General features: G+C 41.0%; 1 protein-coding gene and 1 long non-coding RNA gene across 3 annotated transcripts in view; one reads left to right on the forward strand and one right to left on the reverse strand.

Annotated features, from left to right (window-relative positions):
- Positions 1-25,526, forward strand: part of LOC134345271 (uncharacterized) — a 65,420-nt gene that overhangs the window by 2,788 nt on the left and 37,106 nt on the right. The window contains exon 3 of the long non-coding RNA XR_010017646.1: positions 10,992-11,079. This is a non-coding gene — a long non-coding RNA (uncharacterized LOC134345271). The remainder of the gene's footprint in view (positions 1-10,991; positions 11,080-25,526) is intronic.
- mcf2l2 (MCF.2 cell line derived transforming sequence-like 2) overlaps positions 22,410-25,526 on the reverse strand; it is a 338,701-nt gene continuing 335,584 nt past the window's right edge. Inside the window, exon 34 of one of the 2 annotated variants that reach the window (XM_063045673.1) lies at positions 22,410-25,088. In XM_063045673.1, coding sequence (XP_062901743.1) covers positions 24,988-25,088 — 101 coding nt within the window. In that variant the 3' untranslated portion in view covers positions 22,410-24,987. The remainder of the gene's footprint in view (positions 25,089-25,526) is intronic. The other variant, XM_063045674.1, reaches the window with a different exon arrangement.

A 25,526-nucleotide genomic window follows, 5' to 3' on the forward strand; every position in this document is an offset into this window, starting at 1 on the left:
TCAGTTTTGATTGTGTCACACTGAATTAGTTGGTCAGAAAATAAGGTACCTGGCAAGTTAAACATGAGTCTTTTGTTATGATGCTATTGAATTTCAGTAGTGATTTTATAAGGTCAGTGTTTTCATGGTGCATGCACAAACCCAGGAGGTGAATAGAATAAGGTAAGTACTTATTTTCTGCTGTAGCTGTAATATTCAAGCCTGATTATTATACAAAAAAAAAACTGTAAGACCTAATTACGGATCTTCTAGGAAACTTAATATTCTGGGAACTCTTTTACACCAGTAACTTATCATGGGCCTGTAGCAACATCAGAAAAGAAGGGAATTGGAAGACTGGTGGCAAGGTGCTTAATGTGTAAACTCAGCAGCAATGAAAATTTTTAATGGAAATACGCACAGTGGCTACTTTATTAGGAACCTCCTGTAGCTAATAAAGTGGCCGTTGAGTGTATGTTTGTGGCCGTCTGCTGCAGTAGCCCATCCACTTCAAGGTTCCACGTGTAGTGTGTACAGAGATGCTCTTTTGTACCTCTCTGTTACAACGTGTGGTTATTTGAGTTGCCATCGCCTTTCTGTTAGCTCAAACCAGTTTGTCCATTCTCCTCTGTCCTCTCTCATTAGCAAGGCATTCTTGCCCCCAGAAGCGCCACTCACTGGATGGTTTTTGGGTTTTCTGCAAGTTTCTCTGTAAGCTCTGGGGACTGTTGTGTGTGCAAATCCCAGGAGATCAGCAGTTTCTGAGATATTCAAACCACCCCGTGTGACACCAACAATCGTTCCACAGTCAAAGTCACTTAAATGACTTTTCTTCTCCATACTGATGTTTGGCTGGAACAGCAACTGAACCTCTTCACCATGTCTGCATGCTTTTATGCATTGATTTGCTGCCTCGTGATTGGCTGATGAGATATTTGCATTAATGAGCAGGTGTACAGTTGTACCAGATAAAGTGGTCACTGAGTGCATTTAGGCTTAAAACGTCCAAATAATCAATAACTGTTGGAACCAATTTCTTTCACTGACATTTTTCAGAGTGGATATCATGCATTTTAGAGAATTTCAGATTTGGCTCTGAATGTTGTCACAAAAAGGGAGAACTGCACTTTTACAAAATAAATTTGCGTAAATGTTGCCTTTTGCAAAGGTTTCTTGTAGCTGGAAAATTAGAATCAAAGCCATTTACACTAGATCACTACTCATAAACACAAGATCACAAGACAAAGGAGCAGAAGTAGGCTATTCGGCCCATCGAGTCTGCTCCGCCACTCCACCATGAGCTAAACTATTCTCCCATCTAGTTCCAATTTCCGGCTTTTTCCCCATATCCTTTGATACCCTAATTAGATACCTATCAATCTCCTCCTTAAACACCCTCAATGATCAGGCCTCCACAGCTGTATGTGGCAATGAATTCCATAAATCCACGACCCTCTGGCTAAAAAAATTTCTCCTCATCTCTGTTTTTAATGGGTACCCTCTAATTCTAAGACTGTGGCCTCTTGCCCTGGATGCACCCACCAAGGGAAACAGGCTTTCCACATCTACTCTGTTCAACACTTTCAACATTAAAAATGTTTCTATGAGATCCCCTCTCATTCTTCTATACTCTAATGAATACAGTCTAAGAGCTGACAAACACTCCTCATATGTTAGCCTTTGTATTCCAGGAATCATCCTCGTAAATCTTCTCTGAACTCTCTCCAACATCAGAACATCCCTTCTAAGATAGGGGGCCCAAAACTGCACACAGTATTCCAAATGAGGTCTCACTAATGCCCCATAGAGCCTCATCAACACCTGCTTACTCTTATACACTATTCCTCTTGAAATGAATGCCAACATAGCATTCGCTTTCCTTACTACTGATCCAACCTGGTGGTTAACCTTTAGGGTATCCTGCACGAGGACCCCCAAGTCCCTTTGCACTTCCGATTTTTGAATTTTCTCCCCATCTATATAATAATCTGCCCAATTATTTCTTCTTCCAAAATGTACAACCGTACATTTCTCAACATTGTATTTCATCTGCCATTTCTTTGCTCACTCTCCTAAACTGACCAAATCTCTCGGCAACCTTTCCGTTTCTTGAACATTTCCTGCTCCTCCACCTATCCTGGTGTCATCCGCAAACTTAGCCACAAAACCATTTAATCCATAATCTGAATCATTGATATACATTGTAAAAAGAAGCAGCCCCAACACCGACTCCTGCGGAACACCCCTAGTAACCGGCAACCAATCAGGATAGGATCCCTTTATTCCCACCCTTTGCTTTCTGCCTGTTGGGCAATGCTCCACCCATTCCAATATCTTTCCTGTAATTCCATGGGCTCTCATCTTATTAAGCAGCCTCTTATGCGGCACCCTATCGAAGGCCTTTCGAAAATCCAAATACACAACATCCACAGCCTCTCCCTTGTCAATCTTATTTGAGATTACCTCAAAAAATTCCAATAGGTTGGTGAGGCAGGATCTTCCCTTGATGAAACCATGAAACTTGGGCCTATCTTGTCATGCACCTCAAGGTATTTCATAACCTCGTCCTTGAGGATCGACTCCAATAACTTTCCAACTACTGATGTCAGACTACTAGGTCTGTAATTTTCTTTTTGCTGCCTCCCTCCTTTCTTAAACAGCGGAACTACATTTGCGACCTTCCAGTCCTCCGGAACCATGCCAGAGTCTATTGATTCCTGGAAGATCATTTCCAATGCCTCCACAATCTCCAAAGCCACCTCCTTCAGAACCTGTGGGTGCACCTCATCTGGTCCGGGAGGCTTATCTATTCTTTGTCCACTTAGCTTCCCAAGCACTTTCTCTCTAGTAATCTTGACTGTACCTAATTCTATTTCCTGAGACATCTGGCTATCAGGTATGTTGTTAATATCTTCCACTGTGAAGGCTGATGCAAAATACTCATTTAGTTCCTCTGCCATCTCTTTGTTACCCATTATAGTTTGTCCAGCATCATTTTCAATTGGTCCTATATCTACCCGTGTCACTCCTTTACTCTTCATATATTTAAAAAAACTCTTAGTATTCTTTTTAATGTTAATTGCCAACTTACTTTCATAATTCATCTTTTCTTTCCTAATGACTTTCTTAGTTTCCTTCTGTAAGTTTTTAAAAGTCGTCCAGTCCTCATTTTTCCCACTAATTTTAGCTTCCTTGTACGCCGTCTCTTTTGATTTTATTTTAGCCTTAACCTCTCTCGTTAGCCACATTTGTGCCATTTTTCCATTCATGATTTTCTTTTTTCTTGGAATATGTTTTTCCCGCACTTTCCTTATTTCTTTTAGGAATTTCATCCAATTCTGCTCTACCGTCTCTCCATCTAGCTTACTTCTCCAATTTACTTGAGCCAATTCCTCTCTCATACCACTGTAATTTCCTTTGTTCCACTGAAATATCGATACACCTGATACCAGCTTCTCCTTTTCAAATTTGAAACTGAACTCAATCATATTATGATCACTACTTTTAAGGGTTCCATTACCTCTAGCTCTGTAGTCACCTCAGGTTCATTACACAGCACCCAATCCAAAACAGCTGATCCCCTGGTGGGCTTATGGACAAGCTGCTCCAAAAAGCCATCCTGTAGGCATTCTACAAACTCCCTCTCCTGAGATCCAGTACCTTCCTGACTTTCCCAATCCACTTTCATATTAAAATCCCCCGTAATTATCTTGACATTTTCCTTCTGACATGCTTTTTCTATTTCCAGCTGTAACTTGTAGTCCACATCCCAGCTGCTGTTTGGAGGCCTGTATAGAACTGCTATCAGTGTCTTTTTACCCTTGCCATTTCTTAATTCGACCCATAAGGATCCTACCTCTTCTGTTCCTATGTCCCTTCTTTCCAGTGATTTGATATCGTTGCTTACCATCAGGGCCACACCACCCCTTTTGCCTACCTTCCTATCTTTCCTATACACTGTGTATCTTTGGACATTAGGCTCCTAACATTGGTTCAGATATTCTAGGATAATACTCATGAAGGAAGCCAACTACGGCGCATAGTTCCCTGAAGGTGGAATCTCATGTGGATAGGGTGGTGAAGAAAGCTCTTGGTATGCTGGCCTTCATTAATCAGAGCATTGAGCATAGGAGTTGGGATGTAATGTTGAAATTGTACAAGGCATTGGTAAGGCCAAATTTGGAGTATTATGTACAGTTCTGGTCACCGAATTATAGGAAAGATGTCAATAAAATTGAGAGAGTACAGCGGAGATATACTAAAATGTTGCCTGGGTTTCATCTCCTAAGTTACAGAGAAAGGTTGAACAAGTTAGATCTTTATTCTTTGGAGCGTAGAAGGTTGAGAGGGGACTTGATAGAGGTGTTTAAGATTATGAGGGAGATTGATAGAGTTGACGTGGATAGGCTATTTTCCATTGAGAGTGGGAGAGATTCAAACAAGAGGACATGAGTTGAGAGTTAAAGGGCAAAAGTTTAGGGGTAACATGAGGGGGAACTTCTTTACTCAGAGAGTGGTAGCTGTGTGGAACGAGCTTCCAGCAGAAGTGGTTGAGGCAGGTTCGATGTTGTCGTTTAAAGTTAAACTGGACAGCTATATGGACAGGAAAGGAATGGAGGGTTATGGACTGAATGCAGGTCGGTGGGGCTAGGTGAGAGTAGGAGTTCGGCACGGACTAGAAGGGCCAAGATGGCCTGTTTCTGTGCTGTAATTTTTATATGGTTATATGAAGAATACTCAGCTTTGTGGAATAAATTATGACTTCTCAAATGTATTCATGGCATCAAAATTTGCCATCACAATTTGACACATATCGCAATCTTCCCGTTGTTACGTACAGCTGATTTTAATGTATGCAGTTCCTGAGGTCCAACTTTCCAGCCACCAATACTGGAGAAGTTAGCATAGGAAAGAGAAGCCAATGATCAGCAGCGGTTAAGAAATTTTGATCCTGAAGATTTGTATCGTGTTTTGTTTTCTTCAATTTGGAATTTTAATTCAGTTTTAATCTTCCAAGGTGATTGGCAAAAGAAACAGGGTCTGTACTGGATTCAGTGCATTGAACCAGACTCTGCATTCAGTTCATTGCACCAATACCAGATCTTGCATCAGGCATAGGACACACCAGTTTCATCGTAATAACATGGAGTCTGCACTGGATTCCTTGCACCACCCTCTGATGCACTATCTTCAGTTAATGCTTCATGCATGGGCGTTGAGCACTCAGTGTGTAAGTTTGCAAATGATATGAAACCATGTGCTCAGTTAGCTCTGTGGGGGGGGGGGTTGTTTATCTATGTCAAACAGATTTTGATGTTTTTGTTGACTGCGTCTATATTGTGGAAATTATATTTTATTTTGAATAAGAATAATTGGACAGGAGGAAAACTATGGCTAAGATTAAAAGCTTGCAAGAATCAGAACTATAGTTTTCTGAGAATAGAAAAGAATTGTGTAATTTGGTGAAGAAGTAAGACATGTAGGGCCGAAACAGAAGATATTGTGAGAGCAATCATCAAAATCATCATCATGGTAAAAGTGGATAATTTGTCTTCTTTCTTGTTTTTATGGCTGTATCATCTCAATGCTTACTGCTTTTCATATCATCCGTCTTCCTCTCGCTGTGTTGCAAAATACAGTAAAAGTAAGAGGGAAGAAATCAAAATAAATATAACCGTCTAGGAATAGAAACTACAGAAGTAATTATAGTGTTCCTTCAAAATTTTGCCATGTCACCAAGAATAACATTTCCAATGACTACGACAGTGCATCACCTCTAACATCATGGCCTGCACTTTTTATTGGTTTGTTGAGTGTTAGAGATCTCTCTGTTTCTCTGCATTGCAGACACACTCAGACAAATCAAGGCTACAAGGAAAGCATTAATTGGTGAGCTAGGAATGTGATATCTCCTCACATTAAATGACTTTCTCGATCGTCGTTACTCCCAGTTTCTGTGACTTTGAGATCACCAGTCCTAGGTCTCGTCCTCCTGACCTGCACAGTAACCTGGCAGCTTCCTGCTGCAAACTTCCTAATGCCACTCCCTACCCTCCATCTATCAATGATTCACTCTGACAAGGGCCCTCACACCACACTGAGCCCCACTGAATGAAATAAAACTGTTATTGTTTCGTGTGGCAGGTGTTCTCTTCGTGGATCACCCAGGCTGAGATCATTCATTTCATCAACTTTGCCCCTGACTTCCACTCTGAAATTCTCTTGGTCCATGTCTAGCACCTTCCCCCTTTTCTCGATCTCTCTGTCTCCATCACTGGAGACAAACTGTCTACTGATCTACTTTTATCAACCCACTAATTCCCACAGCTCTCTTGACTCTTACACTGTTTCCTGTAAAAGTGAAGTATTGCACCTGCCCATTCTCCGACTCCCTCATCTCCAGTCAGAGCCCCAAACAGTCCTTCCAAGTGAGAGAACACTTCTTATGCAATGCTGTTGGGGTTGTCTGCTGTACCCAGTTTTCCCGATGCGGCTCCTCCACATTGATGAGACCCAGCTTAAACTCGGGGACCGCCATGCTGAGCACCTCAGCTCCATCCACAAAAAGCAGAATTTCTTGGCAGCTAACCATTTCAACCCCTATCCCTGCTTCCATACCGACATGTCAGTCCATGTCCTCCCCTTCTGCCACTCGCAGGTTGGAGAAGCAACACCTCACCTTGGTAATCTCAAACCTGATGGCCTGGACTTCAACTTCGCCAGCTTCTGATCATTTTTCCCCTCCCTCTTCCCTCTTTTTCATTTCCCTACTCTGGCCTCTTCCCTCTTATCCTCACCTGTCTATCACCACCCCTGGCGCCCCTCCTCCTTCCCTTTCTCCCATGATGCACTCTCTCTTCTATCAGATTCTTTCTTCTCCTGCCCTTTGCCTTTTCCATGTATAACCTCCCAGCTTCTTACTTCATCCCCCTCCACCTCCCACTTGTCTTCACCTATTAGTTTCTAGCTTGTCCTCCTCCCTCTCCCCCCACCTTCTTACTATGGCTTTGTCTCCCTTCCTTTCCAGTCCTGATAAAGGATCTCAGTTTAAAATGTCGACTGTATATTAATTTCCATCAATGCTTCCTGGCCCGCTGAGTTCCGACACTATTTTGTGTGCGTTGCTCCATGCTCTGTGCACAAACAGAGAATCCGGAGTTTATTCTGATAATAAATATAATAATTTAATATTATAATTTATTATAGTAATAATATAATATAATGTTTAATATAATCATATTAAAATAAACAAGGGAAGAGGATTGTGTGTGAAGGTTGGTCTGTTGCTGGGGCTGCTTTGAAGTAGGATCTGTAAAGAGATTCTGTTCCATGGAAACTTAAACAGTATAATCATAAAACTCTTTCCATGTTTCCTGCTGCCCTACAGTTTTGTTTTGTCCATGACCTGGATCAACACATTGACATCGTGTGGAGGCTTGCGTGCTTCAAGGGCTCTATCAGGCAATGGCAACTCAAGACCACCCAGGTCGGGATGGCTGTGGATGAGATGCCAGCCGAAGTCTGATCCAACCCCGGCTCCCGAACTGCCAGACTCGCGTCTGGCCCTCCCTGGCCACAGTTCACCATGTGCCCTCTCACCAGGAACTGAGACGGCATTGATGGCCCATCAATGTGGCCACAAGCCGGAGGAGAGGCTTGACAAAAAACAATCAGGAGTGTGAAGGCGCAGGTGCAGGACCCCAAACAGTCCTTCCAGATGAGGGGAAACTTCACCTGAGAGTCTGCTGGGGCTATCTACTGTACCCCAATGCTCCTGGTGCAGTCCCCTCTGCATTGGTGAGACCTGATGTAGATCAGGGGACTGGTTCATTGAGCACCTAAGCTCCATCTACAGAAAGAGGAATTCCCGTGTGGCCAGCCATTTCAATTTCTACCCCCATTCCCAATCCAACATGGCCTCTCCTTCTGCCACGATGAGACCACACTCAGGCTGGAGCAGCAACACCTCACATATTGTCTAGGTAGCCTCCATCCTGATGGCATGAACATCAACTTCTCCAACTTCCACTAACTTGTTTCCCCTCCCTCTTCTTGATTTCCCCACACTGGCCTCTTACCTCTTCTTCTTCACTGCCTATCATCTTCTCCTTTTGCCCCACCTCCTTCCCTTTCTCCCACGATCCATTCTCCTCTCCTATCAGATTCTTTCTTCTCCACACTTTTCCTTTTTCCACTTATCAACTCCCCCCCCCATCACCTGGCTTCACCTATCACCTTCTAACTTGGCCTCCCCCCACTCCCCCACCTTCTTACTCTGTAATATTTAAGGAATGTTTGACTAATCTGGTATCTATATATATCGGTTGATTAAGTATTTTTAATAGTTTAAACAATTCATTATGGGTTTTATATATATAAATATGGGAATTGCATGTCATCACGTTACCAGGTGATATACATGCACCTCGATTAAAGTAAACCTGGGGCTAGACTGACGTTTCAGACTCCTGTGTCTTCCTTTGAATTAGTTCAATGCTTTGAAGTTACAAAACATGACATTGGCAACAAGGTATCTTTAAAAGGGAAATGAAAGTGTTGGCCCAAAACTTTGTCTGGTGGCCTGGGACAGATCAGTAGGTAGAGTAGCTTGCCATGCCAACGTGAGCAGTGCCTCTCCATCCCTGGGAATAGCCTGCTTTGCCCTGGCAGAGGATTCACGTGCATTTTGCTGGACCGCTCACGGGCACAAATCTCTCCGTAATAGTGGATGCAGCTACAAAGTGGCCAGAAGTGTTCCCAATGGCCTCCACTAAAGCCTCTCACACTGTTGGTGTGTCGAAAAGCCTCTTCTCAAGGACTTGTGTTCCAGCACACATAGTCAGTGACAATGGACTACAGTTTGCTGCGGAACAGTTTCAGTCATTCCTGAGAATGAATGGAATAAGACATATTACATCTGCACTGTACCATCCAGCTACAAATGGCTTTGTGGAAAGCTTTGTCCAGAGTCTAAAGAATGTATTGTGAGCAATGTCAACAGGACACATTACACTGACACTGAATCAGAAGCTCACCAATTTCCTCCTTGCCTATCGCAATACAGCACGCTCTCCAACCAACCACTCTCCAGATATGCTGTTTCTGGGTCAGCTCTTACACTTGTACTTGGATCTCCTCTAATCCAATCTAAGGAGTATGCAGGGCAAACAGCTGGGACAAACTGAGGGCTCCTCTGACAAGGAGGTTCAATCAAAGGTGGGTAATCGGAAAGATAAAGGGCAGAACAGGACCACCCTCCAGCACAGTGGATATTGTGCCTGATGTGACCGCTCCACAGAGGATGCAATCCATATTGCTCTGATTCACTTAGAGGAACAGAACACTTATGTGAGGATGTTACTTGTGGTGGACTTCAGTTCTGCATTTAATACAGTCATCCCCCATAAACTGGTCAGCAAACTGAACACTCTTGGCCTTGGTTCCTCCCCGTGCTCATGGGTTATGGACTTCCTCACAGACCGACCACAGCAAGTCAGAATTGGTAAGCACACCTCCGCCACCCTCATCTTAAAAATAGGCACCCCGCAGGGCTGTGTGCTGAGCCCTATGCTCTACACACTCTTCACACATGACTGCACCCCCATCTACACCTCCAACTCCATAATTAAATTTGCAGATGATACCACAGTGGTTGGCCTGATCTCGGACGAGGATGAAACAGCCTACAGGCTTGAGGTGGATCATCTGACAGAGTGGTGTAAGGATAACTTAACACTTCTAAAACAAAAGAGATGATCATTGACTTTGGGAGATCAAAGGGCAGAGGACACCCCCTCCATATACATGGAGAGGTAGTGGAAAGTGTGGAAAACCTAAAGTTCCTTGGAGTTATGTTGTCAAAACAGCTGACATGGACCACCAACACCTCGCTGCTTGTAAAAAAGGCACAACAAAGACTCTTCTTCCTCAGAAAGCTGAAACAGGCCAAACTCCCACAAAAGCTGTTGCTTAACTTCTACAGAAGCACAATTGAAACCATCCTGACCAATAGCGCCACAGTGTGGTATGCCAGCTGCACAGCCGCTGAGCGACAAGACCTGCATCGCGTGGTGAAGGCGGTCCAGTGAATTGTCAGGATGGAGCTCCCAGGACTGGACACCATCTACTCCAGCAGACTCAGGAGGAAAGCAATCAGCATAACCAGAGACACCACACACCCCGGCCATTCCCCGTCTGACCTGCTGCCGCCCAGCAAAAGCTTCAGGACGCTAAAAGCCAGAACAAATAGACTGAGGAACAGCTTCTATCCCAGACCTGTGGCCTCCATCACACCACTCCCACAGAACAATGACTGAAACTGTGAGCACACACACGTGCACACACAGGACTCCAATACTTGCACTAATGGCACTTTGTGCATTACTGTGATATTCCGGTGCTGCTGCAACTTATTTTCTGCTACTTATCTATTTAATACTGTTTTTCTATTACTGTCTTGTTTTTATCTACCGCTTTATTTAATTACCTGAGAGGAAGCCAAACAGAGTTTCATTGTACCTATGTATAATGACAATAAAGATCATTCAATTCAATGTCATCTGGAGACGGCACATCGATCATCGATCAGTTGAGAAGAGCAGAGAGAATTGCTGAAAAAGGAAGGTGGATACCGCTATATAGGCAGAACCACTAGAGTGGTGTCAGAGTCAACTCCTACAACTACAGCACAGGAGGCCCCAGAACCTGAGATTGTCTGACCAGCCAAGCAGAGCGTGCCCCACCCCTGCCCCTTGTCAGGAAAGACATTATCCCACAAGAGGTAGAAATTCTCCACTGTGATTAAACCGTTGGACCGGAATGGAACAATTTAAATTAGCTATGTAGTATGTAGTCTGAATATAGTAGCATAACATATACAGACTATATCCTATAATCTATGATATAGCATACATGTACATAGTTGAAATGTCAACTGTTTAATTATTTCTGTAGCTGCTGCCTGATCTGCTGAGTTATGCCAGAATTTTATGTGTGTTACTCTGGATTTCCAGCATCTGCAGGATCTCTTGTTCACAAAGTTTGGAGAAAACATTGCTGATGACTTTTAACAGTGTACCTACAGATCGTCCCTGCTAAACAGTAAGTTTCTTTTTTATAGATGTCCATAAGTCAATTTTGTTCATTAGTTGGAAAATACATAAAATTCACTTGATTTGGTAACCACATCTCCACAGTCTTGTAATGAATGACATGGAAAGCACAGGAGAGTGGTAAGAAAGACCAGATAGTAAAAGTGGAGAGGACAAGGAAACATTGTGCTGTTCATAGGTACCAAAGTACTGTATGTTGGACTTTTTAATTTAATGATGTTATGGAAGCTCATTCATTTTTAAAGGGACTCTTAAATCATGCGCTCATAACCTGGGACAGTCTGTATTGATATAATACCCCTTTAACCTGGATGCAAGGAGTGAAGTTCTAGTTTGTAGGTAAGTGATGACATCACTCCAGGATCCAAGAAGTTAATCAGATTGAAAATCTGCTTTTCATCCCACAGATGCATCTCACTGAGCGTATCCATCATTTTCTGGTTTTATTTTCTTTGTTTTAGATTTCCAGCTAAAACAAAGATTTTTTGATCTTCATTAACCAGGTCCACCTGGTCCTTGGTTTCATTAAATCTGGAACACTGATATGAACATTGAAACAATGAAATTCTCCATTAATATTCCCTACATGACTCCCTTGTCCATTCATCCCTCCCCACTGATCTCCCTCCTAGCACTCATTCATGCAAGCGAACAAGTGTTACCTCTCCTCCCTCACTGCCATTCAGGACCCCAAACTGCCTTTCCAGGTGAGGTGACACTTCACCTGTGAGTCTGTTGGGATCATTTACCGTATCCGGTGCTCCCGGTGCAGCCTCCTGTATATCGGTGAGATCCGATGTAGATTAAGAGACCGCTTCACCAAGCACCTACACTCTGTCTGCCAGAAAAAGTGGGATCTCCTGGCAGCCATCCATTTCAATTCTACTTCCTATTCCGCAGATGCATGTCAGTCCATGGCCTCCTCTACTGATGAGCAACACCTTATGTTCTATCTGGATAGCCTCCAACCTGATGGCATGAACATCGATTTTTCGAACTTTTGGTAATTCCTCACCCCTCCTTTCCTTCGCCATTCCCCATTCCCATTTCCTTCATTCACCTTATCTCCTTACCTGCCCATCACCTCTCTCTGGTGCTTCTCCAGCTTCCCTTTCTTCCATGGCCTTCTGTCCTCTCTTATCAGATTCCTCTTTCTCCAGCCCTTTACCTCTTTCACCAACTGACCCCAGCTCTTTACTTCTTCCCTCCCCTACCAAAACCTAGTTTCACCTATCACCTACTTCTTCCTCACCTTCCTACTCTAACTTCTGATCTCTTTTTTCCAATTTTGATGAAGGGGCTGCTTTGGATTTCCAGCATCTGTAGATTTTCTTGTGTTTAAAATTAGCACTTACCCTTTTCATATTATTTTGAATTGCTTCATGCTTTTCTTCCCTTCAATTTCTACCTGATGGTGGGACTTTGCAATATTCCCCCACACAGTTTTTAATAAATTGCTGAAGAGATATGTTTCTATTGTAGGGGTATATATGTTGCATCAGAATTATACAAAGCATATCAGTTGATTTTTTTGTTCTCGTTTGACTTTCTTTTAAATTGAGTCACAAGCAAGCTAAATAATCAGAATTTATTTACTATTAATGTTACAATGTTTGGCTTAAAAATGTAGACGTAAATTCTTTAACAATGATTTGTATTTGGTGTCAATATAGATTAGATATACAAAAAAACAGATTGTACGACTTGAAGATTGCAAAGAAAACCTTGAGATTGTCAAGGTGATAAATACGTCACCATTTCTACAGCAGGACTCCAGGCTTTCAAAGTATTACATACAATTCAGAAAGTATTAAAGTATCTAATAACATACAAGTACTTAAACATACATATACAAATGGTGTGGAAAATGGTGCAGTTTTCAGTTTAAGATGAATAACAGAGGTATTAAATGCATAAATAAACATCAACAAACATGGTTTCTCCTAAGATCATGAGATCCCTTTTGAAAAATTATTGGTCACCAATATCTTTAATAAATCTGGTTGACATATAAACATCTCATTAGTTTAATACATTTGGATCAGACAGACAACACGAGAAATTGTTGCATAATAATATAACTGAACTAGTAAAAATCTCAGAGACACAAGAGACTGCAGATACTGGAGTTAGAAGTTCTGCAGAACATTTTGGGCCTAAATTACTCTGAATGGATATAGCGTAAAAAAAACTTGTGCAAAGTTGAGTGAATGGTGATTATATTTGCATAATTATCATATAAATAAAGGATGATATTAAATGCTGCAGATGCTTAATAACATTTTCTGACAGACAATCAGAAATATTGTAACTAACAAGCAGGGAAAGCATCTGGCAATGTTGATTTTATGCTGCAAGGATGAACTTGGTTTAAAAAAAATGGCAGTACTTTGGTCAGAGCCAGTTGGTTGGCATTTTTTGCAAATTAGTGACAAGTTGTAACATAGCAACCAGATCTATAACATTTCTTTGATGAGTTTAGGGCTACACTTTGGGATAATTCTATGCTGGGACATTTGGATTACGTGGAGACTCAGGCCCATTTCATAAAATGAAACCGAAAAGCATCCATGTTACTGTCACCCAAAGCTGCATGTAGCAGATGCTTCCCAAACTTCCAATACCTTGATCAAACAGTAAGTATGGAATACGCTCAAAATGCCAACAGATGATACAGTGCTTGTGTGCTACTGTATCATGTCATGCAAATAAATAGGGCATCTAACCAATTATATATTCTTACTATGTAGTGTAAAATAGTTTTATTTGTTTCACACATTCCTTCCTTTCACTTTGCCCCTAGTGGTGGGATTTCTCAGCATTCTCCCACCTAGCCTCTATGAGATCACTACAGGGATAGAATTGTCCAGGCATTCGTGGTAAAAGTTAATTTGTTGGTCAAACATATATAGAGGATGAGGTAGAAATTCAGCCTTGATTGGTCACACTTACTGAGAACCAGAGTATTGATTACCATGCATTTGGTTCTACTGAAAAAAATAGAACCAGGTTTGTAAAGGAAATAAGGTAAGATGCCAACTGTACCATAACTGATGCTGACACAGTGTCTGTGCCAAAATGACACAGGCAAATTTACAGTTTTCTTTTCTCTCTAATTAACTACCTTTAAAATGTTTGCTACTGTGTTCCTTGCTGTCTTGGATGAAAGATCAAGATGCAAAACTATAACCACTGCACAGCCTGTTCAAGTAAGACATTTCAACAAGGCATTTCAAGGCCTAGGGTGGCAATCAGGGAAACTTGAAAGGTCACAGTGGCATGTTACTAAGTGTCATTAGTACTCACCTTGGATTTAAAGAGACCAAATATCAGTAGGTGAGCATTACCTGTGGCCAATTACCTCATATTGCTGTCATGCAAGCAATCAAAACCATATTCCGCACCTGCTTATCCTGGATAATATAGGACCTGCAATTACTCACCTGGTTACAAGTGAAAGAAAAAATTATGCAAATATTGGAATATTGCCAGTCAAACACGCAAACTATCTATGGCGCAGGACCAAATCATTTGGGGTAATCAATCCATACAAAATGCTGGAGGAACTCAGCAGGCCAGGCAGCATCTATGAGAAATCTCTTTTCCATAAACTCTGCCCAACCTGCTGAGTTCCTTCAGCATTTTGTGAGTGTTAGTTGGATTTCCAGCATCGGCAGATTTTCTCTTGTTTGCATTTGGGTAATCAACATTCTTTCCAGGATAAATGATAATGGGAATACTGTATGTATCTTGGAGAAAATACATGAAAACAAACTGAAAATTATTTAAATTGCAAGGAAGTTGCATGTTAGTCTGCTTGTTAATGGATGACATTCCTGAAAGGTACATAAATTATTCATTTGTTCAGACCATGCACGAGGCTGCTCCAGATCGCATCACAATTAGATTATCATTCATTATTCAATCACCATTAAAGACAATATCCCTCCAGCAAGATTATACAACATTTTAATCCACGAGGGACAGCATTCTCTTAGCAGAGATGCCAATATAGAGACACAAGAGACTGTAGATGGTGGAATCTGAGCCAAAAAAAAATCAGTCTTCTGGAGGAACAGTGGATTGAGCAGTATCTGTGAGAGGAAAGGACTGTCATCGTTTCACATTAAACCCTGCATTAGGAGGTCATTTCCCAAAATCTCTGCTCCCCACCACAAACTATATTCCCTAGTCCACCAGCTCCCTCCACCTTATAGTCACTTGACTGAGGATGGGCCATGTTGATTGGACCCCTGCACCAAATTTCATTTTGAGCTTCACTTTCAACTATAAACCTAGGCCATCAGTTTTGATCTCCATAACATCAGCTGACTCTGCCCTCTTCGTTTCACCTGCTGCTGAAATCCTCATCCATACCCCAATATTGCCTGGCGGACTTTATAGTGATGCCTGAGGCCATCAAAAATCCAATTCCCCTTGCCCTGTTTTACGCTCTTCCTTCATCCTTTTGGTTCTCACTCTGCACTAGCTCTGATAAGCAATCCCTATATCTTCAAAAGCTCGATCCTTTTTAAAATCCCTCTGTTACCTTGGCTCTTCTTATCTCCCCCAGCCCTTTAATTCTCTCATCTGTTCTTACGCTATGGAAACACTTGTAAATCCTGATTTTGATTGCTGCATTCTTCAGCTGTCAATTCAACTGCCAAAGTCTAAAATTGTGGAATTTCCCACCTAATCCTCTGAGCTTCCTAAAGACAAGACTTTGTTTCCACCTCTGATTATCCCTGTATGGCTCAGTGTCACTTACGGTTGAAGCTTTGTTGAAATCTCCCAGGTTTAGTGATGCTAAGTATCATTTCAATACAAAAGAAAACTTCATCCTAATCAAAGCATTTGACAAAAAGGCTGCATGTGTTTTAAATTATTTATTTACTCCATTCTTCTTTGTTATCCTGACTTTTCCAAATGATTCTATAAATAAACTATTTTTCTTTGGAGGAGGTATTTGAGACATGTCAAATATAAGAGAGATCATTGCCTATTAGGAAAATGGAGGTTTAAGTAGATTTTATTTTATCTTCAAACTTATGGATTTCTAGTGATGTGATAGGATAAAAATCTAAAAATGAAATTTTTGACTTTGCAGCAATGGTAAATGTCCACTCTAAAAGTTGGCACTTGTGTAAGTTAACAGCCCAGTGACATGAAAACACAGGTGTAAGAAATCTCATCCTGTCTGGATTTTGTTGTAGTTCTTACGTTTAGAAAAGATGGTTGGCAGCACTTACGGGATACTTCTTTAAAATTAGATTGTTGATTTAAATGTTTATGAAATGCAGATATTCCTTTCACGTTCTAAAGTTATATAAAAATTTGAATGCTGCATTTCAAGGCACATGGTAGAACCAAAATACCAGAAGATCTTGAAACTCCTAATCACAGACCACCGGATGAGATGGTTCTGTATCAAGGAGCTTTCACTGAAAATTGTCATGATTTTGCAATTTTTCACAATAAAATGTGTATATGTTCAAAAGTTATATTTATAAATGAAGCATGATTGCACCTTACAAACACCTGAAAAAAAATGGAGAAAGCTGTGTGAAGTCATGTGCAAATTGAATAATAGGTTGATCGACATATATTCTGCAGGTTAATACTGTTTGATACTTAGTAGTAAGTGTGGACTGATAAATGCAAGAGATAGAGTTGTTGCCTTTGTAAAAGTAACACATGTACTGAATCTAAAAGAAAGTCCAAGGCAATCCCTAAATTAATTACAGTAGGTGTTGTTTGTTATATATATGTGAGCATTAGATGTGAAGCACTGTCCATCTTAATTTATGATCCAAACAGCTATTATGAAAAATCGTAATAAAATTGAATAAATAATTTAGCAAGTTCTGATGCAGAATAAAACTTAATGTGTAAAAATTGGAAATGAAAGTAGGGAAACATTTTAAAGTGGTTAGATTTTTAAAAGGTGTAAAACAGCAATAGCATGGAGGAGGAATCCACAGCATTTGAAAATGCTGTGATAAACAGGATTAGCAAGCAAAACAAATATTAGTACAAAATCAAAATGCTGTTGAATGTAACTTTTCAAATGCAAACCAAATGATTAGCAGTTTAGGCTGTCTATTAAATGGAAATTGAAAATATTGTTCAAATGCTTGGAGCTATGCTAGATGAACTAGAAATTGTTATGTACTAAAAATTGTGCAAGGCAACTGGTGTTTTAGGAAAGTCCTTTCCTCCATATCTCCCATCATGATGGGGAGACCAGGGTTTCTTCTCATTCCAGAGTTGAGATAATGGAAAAATATATGGGAGGATGGTGGTGGTGTATAGTTAGTGCGTAGGATTGCAGGGAATAGTGAAGTTGGATCATTGGAACTGGATTTGGGTGAGCACATGAATGGTGGTTGGAAATTACGGGCACTTTAGGTGATATACCAAGATTTCCTGTGGATATTGAAAGTGTGGAATGAAGGACAATCAGTGATAAGCACACATAGCAAGAAGAAAATTGACACCTGAGATTTCATGAGCCCATTAGAGTTCGGGTCTTTCAACTAAAGCCAAAGCAGGGCTTGGCCTTCTAGCTAACACCATTTCTGGTACTTGAAATCCATGCCCATCACATCCAGCAAAGTTAAACAAATGAATTCACATTGCATCCTGCCTGAGATCACAAGCATTTCCAGAGGCCTTGCTGCCTATATATACAATGGACTTGTGTTAACCTTTTGGATCACAGAACTGGCAAATCATACTGTTGTGCTTAACAACAGAGTTTTTAAAATATATAAAGACACAATTATATATAAACAAATTGTCTGATGCATAAGGTTTTGTTTTCCCTACAATTTTATATTTCAACAGCAGATGGCACCAAAGTCTGCCATACACTCAGAAACAATGGGCTCCTGGGACCTTGCTGTTTCAATTGATCACATGAAGGAAGCCAAGAGTTAGCACGTGAATTCCTTGTGTGAAACTGTTAAGGCACCAGGAGGCCAGAGAGCTAAGTGAGCCAATGAACATGCAGTTTGAATGTTGGCCTTTTAAATAGTGTGGTTCATGCAAATGGAATTAAAGAAAGCTCGCTTTCTGTGAATAGCTAAGACTTGTTCATTCTGAAGTGAGTGAGATAAAAATGTCTCAATGCAGACAAGTCTAATCTATTGTTATACTGCTGATGTTCTTTACCAGTTGAGGGAGCATAAAAATCCTGCAGAAAGAAAATGAGGAAGTGAATTTCCTTCCCAGTAGTGAGTAACATATCACTCATTTACAATAATGCAGGCAACCGTATTTGTGTATCGACATTAACAACAGAGCAGAGTTTTGTTGGAGGTCTGTAAAATAATTTACTTCTACAGAGCCAGTTAAACTTTCAATCCCTCACAAGAAGACAATGGAGCAGATTAGGTCAGTTTCCTCTATGAGTAATATTAATGTGTATAAACAGACCATGCAAAACCATGGCAGTGATTTTCTTTCAGTTTTTTTAATATTCAAATTGCTGTTGGCACACTCAAATGTACATATGGATATCAGATCACTAAAAACAAGGAAAAAGCTGTTTATTATTAAAGAACAATAAAGATAACCCCTGCAGCTCCACCTGCAGATGAACAAGTGGAACCACTGAGCAACACACACAAAATGCTGGTGAACGCAGCAGGCCAGGCAGCGTCTATAGGAAGAGGTACTGTCGACATTTCGGGCAGAGACCCTTCGTCAGGACTAACTGAAAGAAAAGATAGTAAGAGGTTTGAAAGTGGGAGGGGGAGATCTGAAATGATAGGAGAAGACAGGAGGGGATGGGATGGAGCTAAGAGCTGGACAGTGGATTGGCAAAAGGGACATGAGGCTGGAGAAGGGGGAGGATTATGGGATGGGAGGCCTAGAGAAAGAAAGGGGGAGGGGAGAGAGAAGGGGGGGGGTGAGAGGAGAACAAATAAATAAATAAATAAATAAATAAATAAATAAATAAGCAGGATCTCCCAGTGGCCACACATTTTAATTCTACATCCCATTCCCATTCTGTTATGTCTATCCATGGCCTCCTCTACTGTCAGATGAAGCCACACTCAGGTTGGAGGAACAACACCTTATATTCCATCTGGGTAGCCTCCAACCTGATGGCATGAACATCGACTTCTCTAACTTCTGCTAATGCCCCTCCTCCCCTTCTTAGCCCATCCCATATTTATTTATTTATTATCCCCCCCTTTTTTTTCTCTGTCTCTCCCTCTCACAATCACTCCTTGCCTGCTCTCCATCTTCCTCTGGGCACCTCTCCCCCTTTCTTTCTCCCTAGGCCTCCTGTCCCATGATCCCACCCCCCCTTCTCCAGCTCTGTATCCCTTTTGCCAATCAACTTTCCAGCTTTTAGCTTCATCCCTCCCCCTCCTGTCTTCTCCTATCACTTCAGACCTCCCCCCCCTTTTCAAAGTTCATTCTTAATTGTTGTTGGGTTCAAAGGTTGGCTATGTTTTAGAACTGTTGTGACATTTATTGTCTTTGAAGGTGTGTGAAATTGTACTGTGTGATAACTTGCCTATCCCTACCCACATGATTAAATTAAACTATTCCAAATTAATTGCATATACTGTATCTACATATGATGCCTTGAAAATGCAATGTTATGATTCAAGTATAACTGAATATGTATAAAGGATTTTTGGAAAATTCCTTAATATTCTGCTGACAATCATGGCTGATGTTGGCAAGCCTAACATAGCTTCTGTTAGCAATCCAGACACAATCTCTTGAACCAGCAATGTTGACTTAAACTCTTTACCGGTCCAGACTTAATACAATAGCTTCCACATTCAAATTCATGAAATTTCAGCTCTGATGTTTATTACATTTAGTATGGAGATACTTGATGTAACCATAATATATTAGAAGTTTCTCTCATGGGCAAATGGTTTCCTGTTAATGCTAATGTAACCCAGGTTAATTAAACCCAAATATGTAATGTTAGAAAGCTCAACCTGTGCAGGAATGAAGATGAGGTTTACCAAACTTTAAAAAAAAGATAATTTGGGGGAAAAAGCTATGCAAGTACGAGGTGTTGTTGACACAGGCACAGACAAGCAAGAAAAATGCAGCAAACTATTAGAAACTAAAGATATAAACTGTAAAAAGTGGAATTAGTAGTGTATATCTCTATCCTATTTACTTGAAAACCTCAGGGTGAAACCCCTGGAGGAGAGACGATAGTGATAAAAGATCTATTGAAGCTACAGCTATTACGGCTGGTGGATATTTATTTTTTTTTGAATTTCTACTGTTTAGCGCACTGCTGCGTGGAGTACAACAGCTTCTAAGCTAAAGAGAGATCAGAGAAGTGGCTAATGTTATGAAGCTGCACTAGATAAGGAGTGCAGAGTTCCTTATTTTAAGGAGATAAGTGCAGACGCTTTATCACGAACATAGTTGTTTTTCGCTTTGAATTTATGTACTTGAGTTTCAACTGTAGTGGAATTTGAAAGCTTACTTCTAAACATTTAATTCAGCTTTCTGGGTTACTGGTTTGGTAACACGACTCAATGCACTTGTAAAATTCAGCGTTTTTATAAATAAGATGCTGAACTTACTGAAATGAGAACTAATTCCACTGGCAAGCTAATCACTTCCACTTCAGCTGAAACTAAATGTTCTTTATTCATATCTTAATGCTGTCAATGCAAAGAAATGTGTTTTTCTAATCTCCTGCACAGAATCAGAGTTTTTTTTGGACAAAGGTATAGCCCATATTATGTGATGAAATATTTCCCTTAAAATACCCAGTAAATGTGACCAAACTATAATACAGTACGGCCTGGATATAGCAAGGCCCTTGTTACACCACCTTGGGGCGTTCACTTGCTTACAGCCTAATGGGGAAGTACCCAAAGCTGCTCATCCTTATCAGCAGCTTTTATTGCTTCTTTCTCCATCACAGTCATGCTGAACAGATGTTTAAACTACACACAAAGCGGACTTACTGGAGTATATCCTGAAAGCCTGACCCTTTGTTACACGAGGTTTATGTGCATCTTTAATGGAACTCCAAATCATACTGACAGCTTAACAAGCAATGTGGCATGAAAAACACCCAATTTTATGTGTATTTCCTTAAGTGAACATTCGAAAATCATATAGGTTTGTAATCATTGGTTGCCAGAAGTCTGTTTGAGAATAGAAGAGCTGGGAGCATGCAGCCAACTTCTCTGCCTGCTCCTCATAATGGGTGCCACAGCAGCATGGCGGTTAGCACGATGCTGTTCTAGCTCAGGGTGTCGGTGTTCACGTTTCAATTCCAGTGCCTTCTGTGAGGAGTTTGTATGTTCTCCCTGTGAACGCGTGGGTTTCCTCTGGGTGCTCCAGTGTCCTCCCATAGTCCAAAGACGTACTGGTTAGTAGGCTAATTGGTCCTGTGACCAGGTCAGGGTTAAATAGGCCAGGCGCTGGGCCAGAAGGGCTTGTTCTGTGTCGTATCTCTAAATAAATAAACAAAACTTGATCTTTCAAAATTTCATCTTAACCAGAGGTAGCACAAGCCAGTATGGTACAATGGTAGGAAACTTGCAGGAAAAGCTGAATTCCTGATATTATCTCAGCCTTGGCCAAATTTAATGATTTCGCCTCCTCAGCTTTCTGAGAAGAAATTCGTCCTCAACTGCCTCATAAATTGCTGAGCTCTTATTTTGAATAAACAACCCTTAATTTTAGTCTTCCTCATTTGCCAAAACAGCCACTCAGCATCTACCCTATCTTCATGAGGTTTTAATTTTAATCGCATGTGTGCATTCCAAACTTTAATTGGTTCTCTGCATAATGTTTTAAAGCTAATGTTAATATGTCTGTCTCCGCAGCTAACTTCGTAGATATCTACACTAGGTAGCAACTTGTACCAGAAAAGGGTGTGTGTCAAAAGAGTGTTCCTGTGATAGAGCAGGAAGTACCACGTAATGTCATTTTGGAGGGTGTGCAAAACACAGAGCCGGAGGGTTTGCCAAGCTGTCACTATGATTTATTATTCCATCACAGTGCATTAAAATCCTACCTATCAAAAGTCAGGATACTTTCAAGTAAAGCTAGTCTGTATCAGCATCCATTTGCTTGCTGAGTGAGAGACAACCTACAGCAGCAAATTCCCCCGCTGGTACATTTTCAACACTTGCGATGAAACCAGAGCATCTGGGAGAAATCCACACTATCGAGAGGAGAAAGTAGTTACGCTACGTTTGCAGCATTGGAAAGCAGCATCAGATCTGGTCATGGAGTTGTGAGACAGCCGGGACGGTTGCTGCTCATGCTATAAATTACTCACAGCTTTTGTTTGTGACCAGAGCTTGGGTCAGTACACCAGAAGTGAGAGCATTTACAAACAAAACAAAACGTTCTAGCAGATTGAGTACATGGACTGATGAGAGTCAAGGCTGCATTTGCACTTTGCAAGTTGCACTGGGTTTGTAAATGAACAGTGACTGACCTGGACATAAATAGGCAAAGAAAACACTGCTACTTCTACTGCCATCACAAACATTGGTTATAACTTGCCTCATCTGGAGTTATGATATTAGAGCTGATATTTTAGGTTGAAAATTCTGTAGCAGAACTGGGAAAGAACACAAGTTAAAGGTGCTGAGAAGATGGGGAGGAGGGGTGAATAGGAGGAGGGCTAGGGTTGGGCCTCCAGAATCTCCCAACCCCCTACTCTTGCCCAAATTCCATAAATAGGACAGTCCAGGCAAACCCATTGTTATAGCCTGTCCTACCCACCAAGATTCTTTCTTCTGTCCTAGTTTTCATCCTTTCTACTTGATCCATTTTCTTCCCACTCACGTCAGTGACATTTTACCTATCCCTCTGCCAATTTGAAGGTTTCCGATCTTTTAGCTATAAATGTCTTATCTTCACCATGGATGAACAATCCCTCAGTACCTCCATCCCACATCAAGATAATGTGAGTTCCTTGAGCTGAGGTGCAGCTCGTTTACTTCCACCGATGCACTCATTCACCTTTCTGGAATATTCCTTTCCTCCTACTCTCTCTAACCTAAAATTAACATTCCCCCCCCCCCATTTCCTATTCTCATCAAAGGATATCAGCCTGAAACATGAACTTTATTTCTCTTTCTACACATGCCGTTCAGACTACGGAGTATTTCTAGCACTTTGTTTTTTTTATTTCAGAGTTCCAAGTTTATGATCTTCATCATCTTTCATAGGTTATGGCATGTTTTATAGATTTAACGCCCATGTTAAGTTTGCTTCAAAGAAGCTTTTCAATGTATGGTGTTGACATTGGTCACTGAAATATTGAGAGTTAACTGCAGAGTGTGACTACAAACGGCAAACTGAAAGGGAAATGCTATCTACTGATTAAAAACTTTAGTGTTTCCATTGCAAACCGGCATTTCCTTAGAATAAACATTATAACTGCTTACCTTTCTGGACACAACATCCTCAATAAACACCAACTGCAGTCTCTTATGCTCTGACATTTTTATTATTGAGATTCAGTAAGGAGTAGGCCCTTCTGGCGCTTCAATATACACTGCCCAGCAATCCTGCAATTTAATGCTCGCCTAATCAGAGGACAATTTTACAATGACCAATGAACCTACCAACTGGTGAGGCTTTGGAATGTGGGAGGAAACTGGAGCACCCGGAGGAAACCCACACAGCCACGGGGAGAACGTACAGATTTCTTACAGGTCATGGTGAGAATTGAGCCCAGTTTGCCTGTATTGTAAAGCGTCATGCTAATCACTATGCTCCTGTGAAATTTCATCATATCTCTTCTCCATACTTCATCTCAACAAGATCAAATAATCTAGTTATTTTATTTCATTGTCTGAACTTTATAGTAAACCAATGCTCTCTTCTTTTTATTCACGTTTAGTCATAATCAAGCATTAGCTTCCAATCCTGCAAATCATACTGTAAACAGAAACACCCCTCACATAAATTGACACCAGTCTCTGATAAAGGTACACAAAACATTTCACATTGATCAATCTTTAGAAGATTCATTATACCTTTCAAAATTGTTGAAGTAAGTTTGCCTTAAAGTATAAGGATCTTGTTAAAATATTCAATAAAATACAATTACAACATGCAGCATGGACCATTTTACTGCTTCCATACAGTACTTTTAAATGAAGTATCATCTGCAGTTTGAACATCTTTTACTGGCTGTATTGTTTTGTCATTTTTCATGCAATTCTTTCGGTGTTCTTTCTCCCCACAGCGGTTGTCTCAAGGATGTAGCTAAAGGCCACTATTAGTTGAGCAGAGTTGCACGAAAGCACAGCCACCTAACAAAGTACAGACGAGCACACATCCTCTGAGGAGCAGAAACTATTTCCTGAGAAAATTCTTTTCACTTCGCATCATCAGTGTACCCACCTATAATGATGTTTAGCCTCTTTTCTTGGTATCTCTGTACTTGCTCACATCGCGTGACCTGAAATACCACAGGGCTCAGACCAAACAGATTATCTGTGTGCTTGTGGAAGCACTGTAACAAAAGTTAAAGCATGAAGTACTGGCTTGGTTCATCATGACATGTCAAAAACCTCCAAGTCAGATTTATTAACTGCATTTAATTTAGTTTGTTCCATCAAGCAATATAGATTAGTGGAAGGCCAAAACATTAACTGCATAAAACAGATTTGCATATGTCTTCAGAACATGGCCCCTGCTAACACTCATCCTGTTATACCACTGAGGAGCACTTGTCATGAACAAATGAATCCATTACAAACAAAGCAACTCAATTCTTTACACACAGCTATGCAAATCTTCAGCAGTAACACGGTACTTTCTCACTTCATGTGCCCAGCTACTGAGGTATTCCAAGAACCTTGATGGTTGTAGGCCTGACAGAAGCCTGAAGTTTGAGGGACAAAGTAAGGTTAGAACAAGATCAGCTTTCGGTCCTGGTCCCTGAAGAATAGCTTTCGAGGTGCACACTCTCCTTGTCTTCACTATCAGCAAGTGCTGCTGTACACATGTCACTGTAAAAATCTAAAAAAGGAAGATGTCGTTTAATGCTTCATCGAAAGCACATTTGTCGCCATTTACATTGCCTGTACTGCACAATGCAGCAGTGGGACCGCAGCTCTTCCGACCAAACACAGGTAGGATGTGTCAAGAGAGGATGCAGTAGAGGTGTTCAAGAAAGTTGTAAGGGATCAAAAGTTAAAGAGATCTTATGAAAAAAGAAGCAACACACATCAAAGTTTCTGGTGAACGCAGCAGGCCAAGCAGCATCTGTAGGAAGAGGTGCAGTCGACGTTTCAGGCCCTGAAGGGTCTCGGCCTGAAATGTTGACTGCACCTCTTCCTAGAGATGCTGCTTGGCCTGCTGCGTTCACCAGCAACTTTGATGTGTGTTGCTTGAATTTCCAGCATCTGCAGAATTCCTGTTGTTTATGAAAAAAGAACATATTTTTCTATTCTTAAT

Source organism: Mobula hypostoma, chromosome 4 (genome assembly GCF_963921235.1).
Source record: "Mobula hypostoma chromosome 4, sMobHyp1.1, whole genome shotgun sequence".
NCBI classification, from domain to species: Eukaryota; Metazoa; Chordata; class Chondrichthyes; order Myliobatiformes; family Myliobatidae; genus Mobula; species Mobula hypostoma.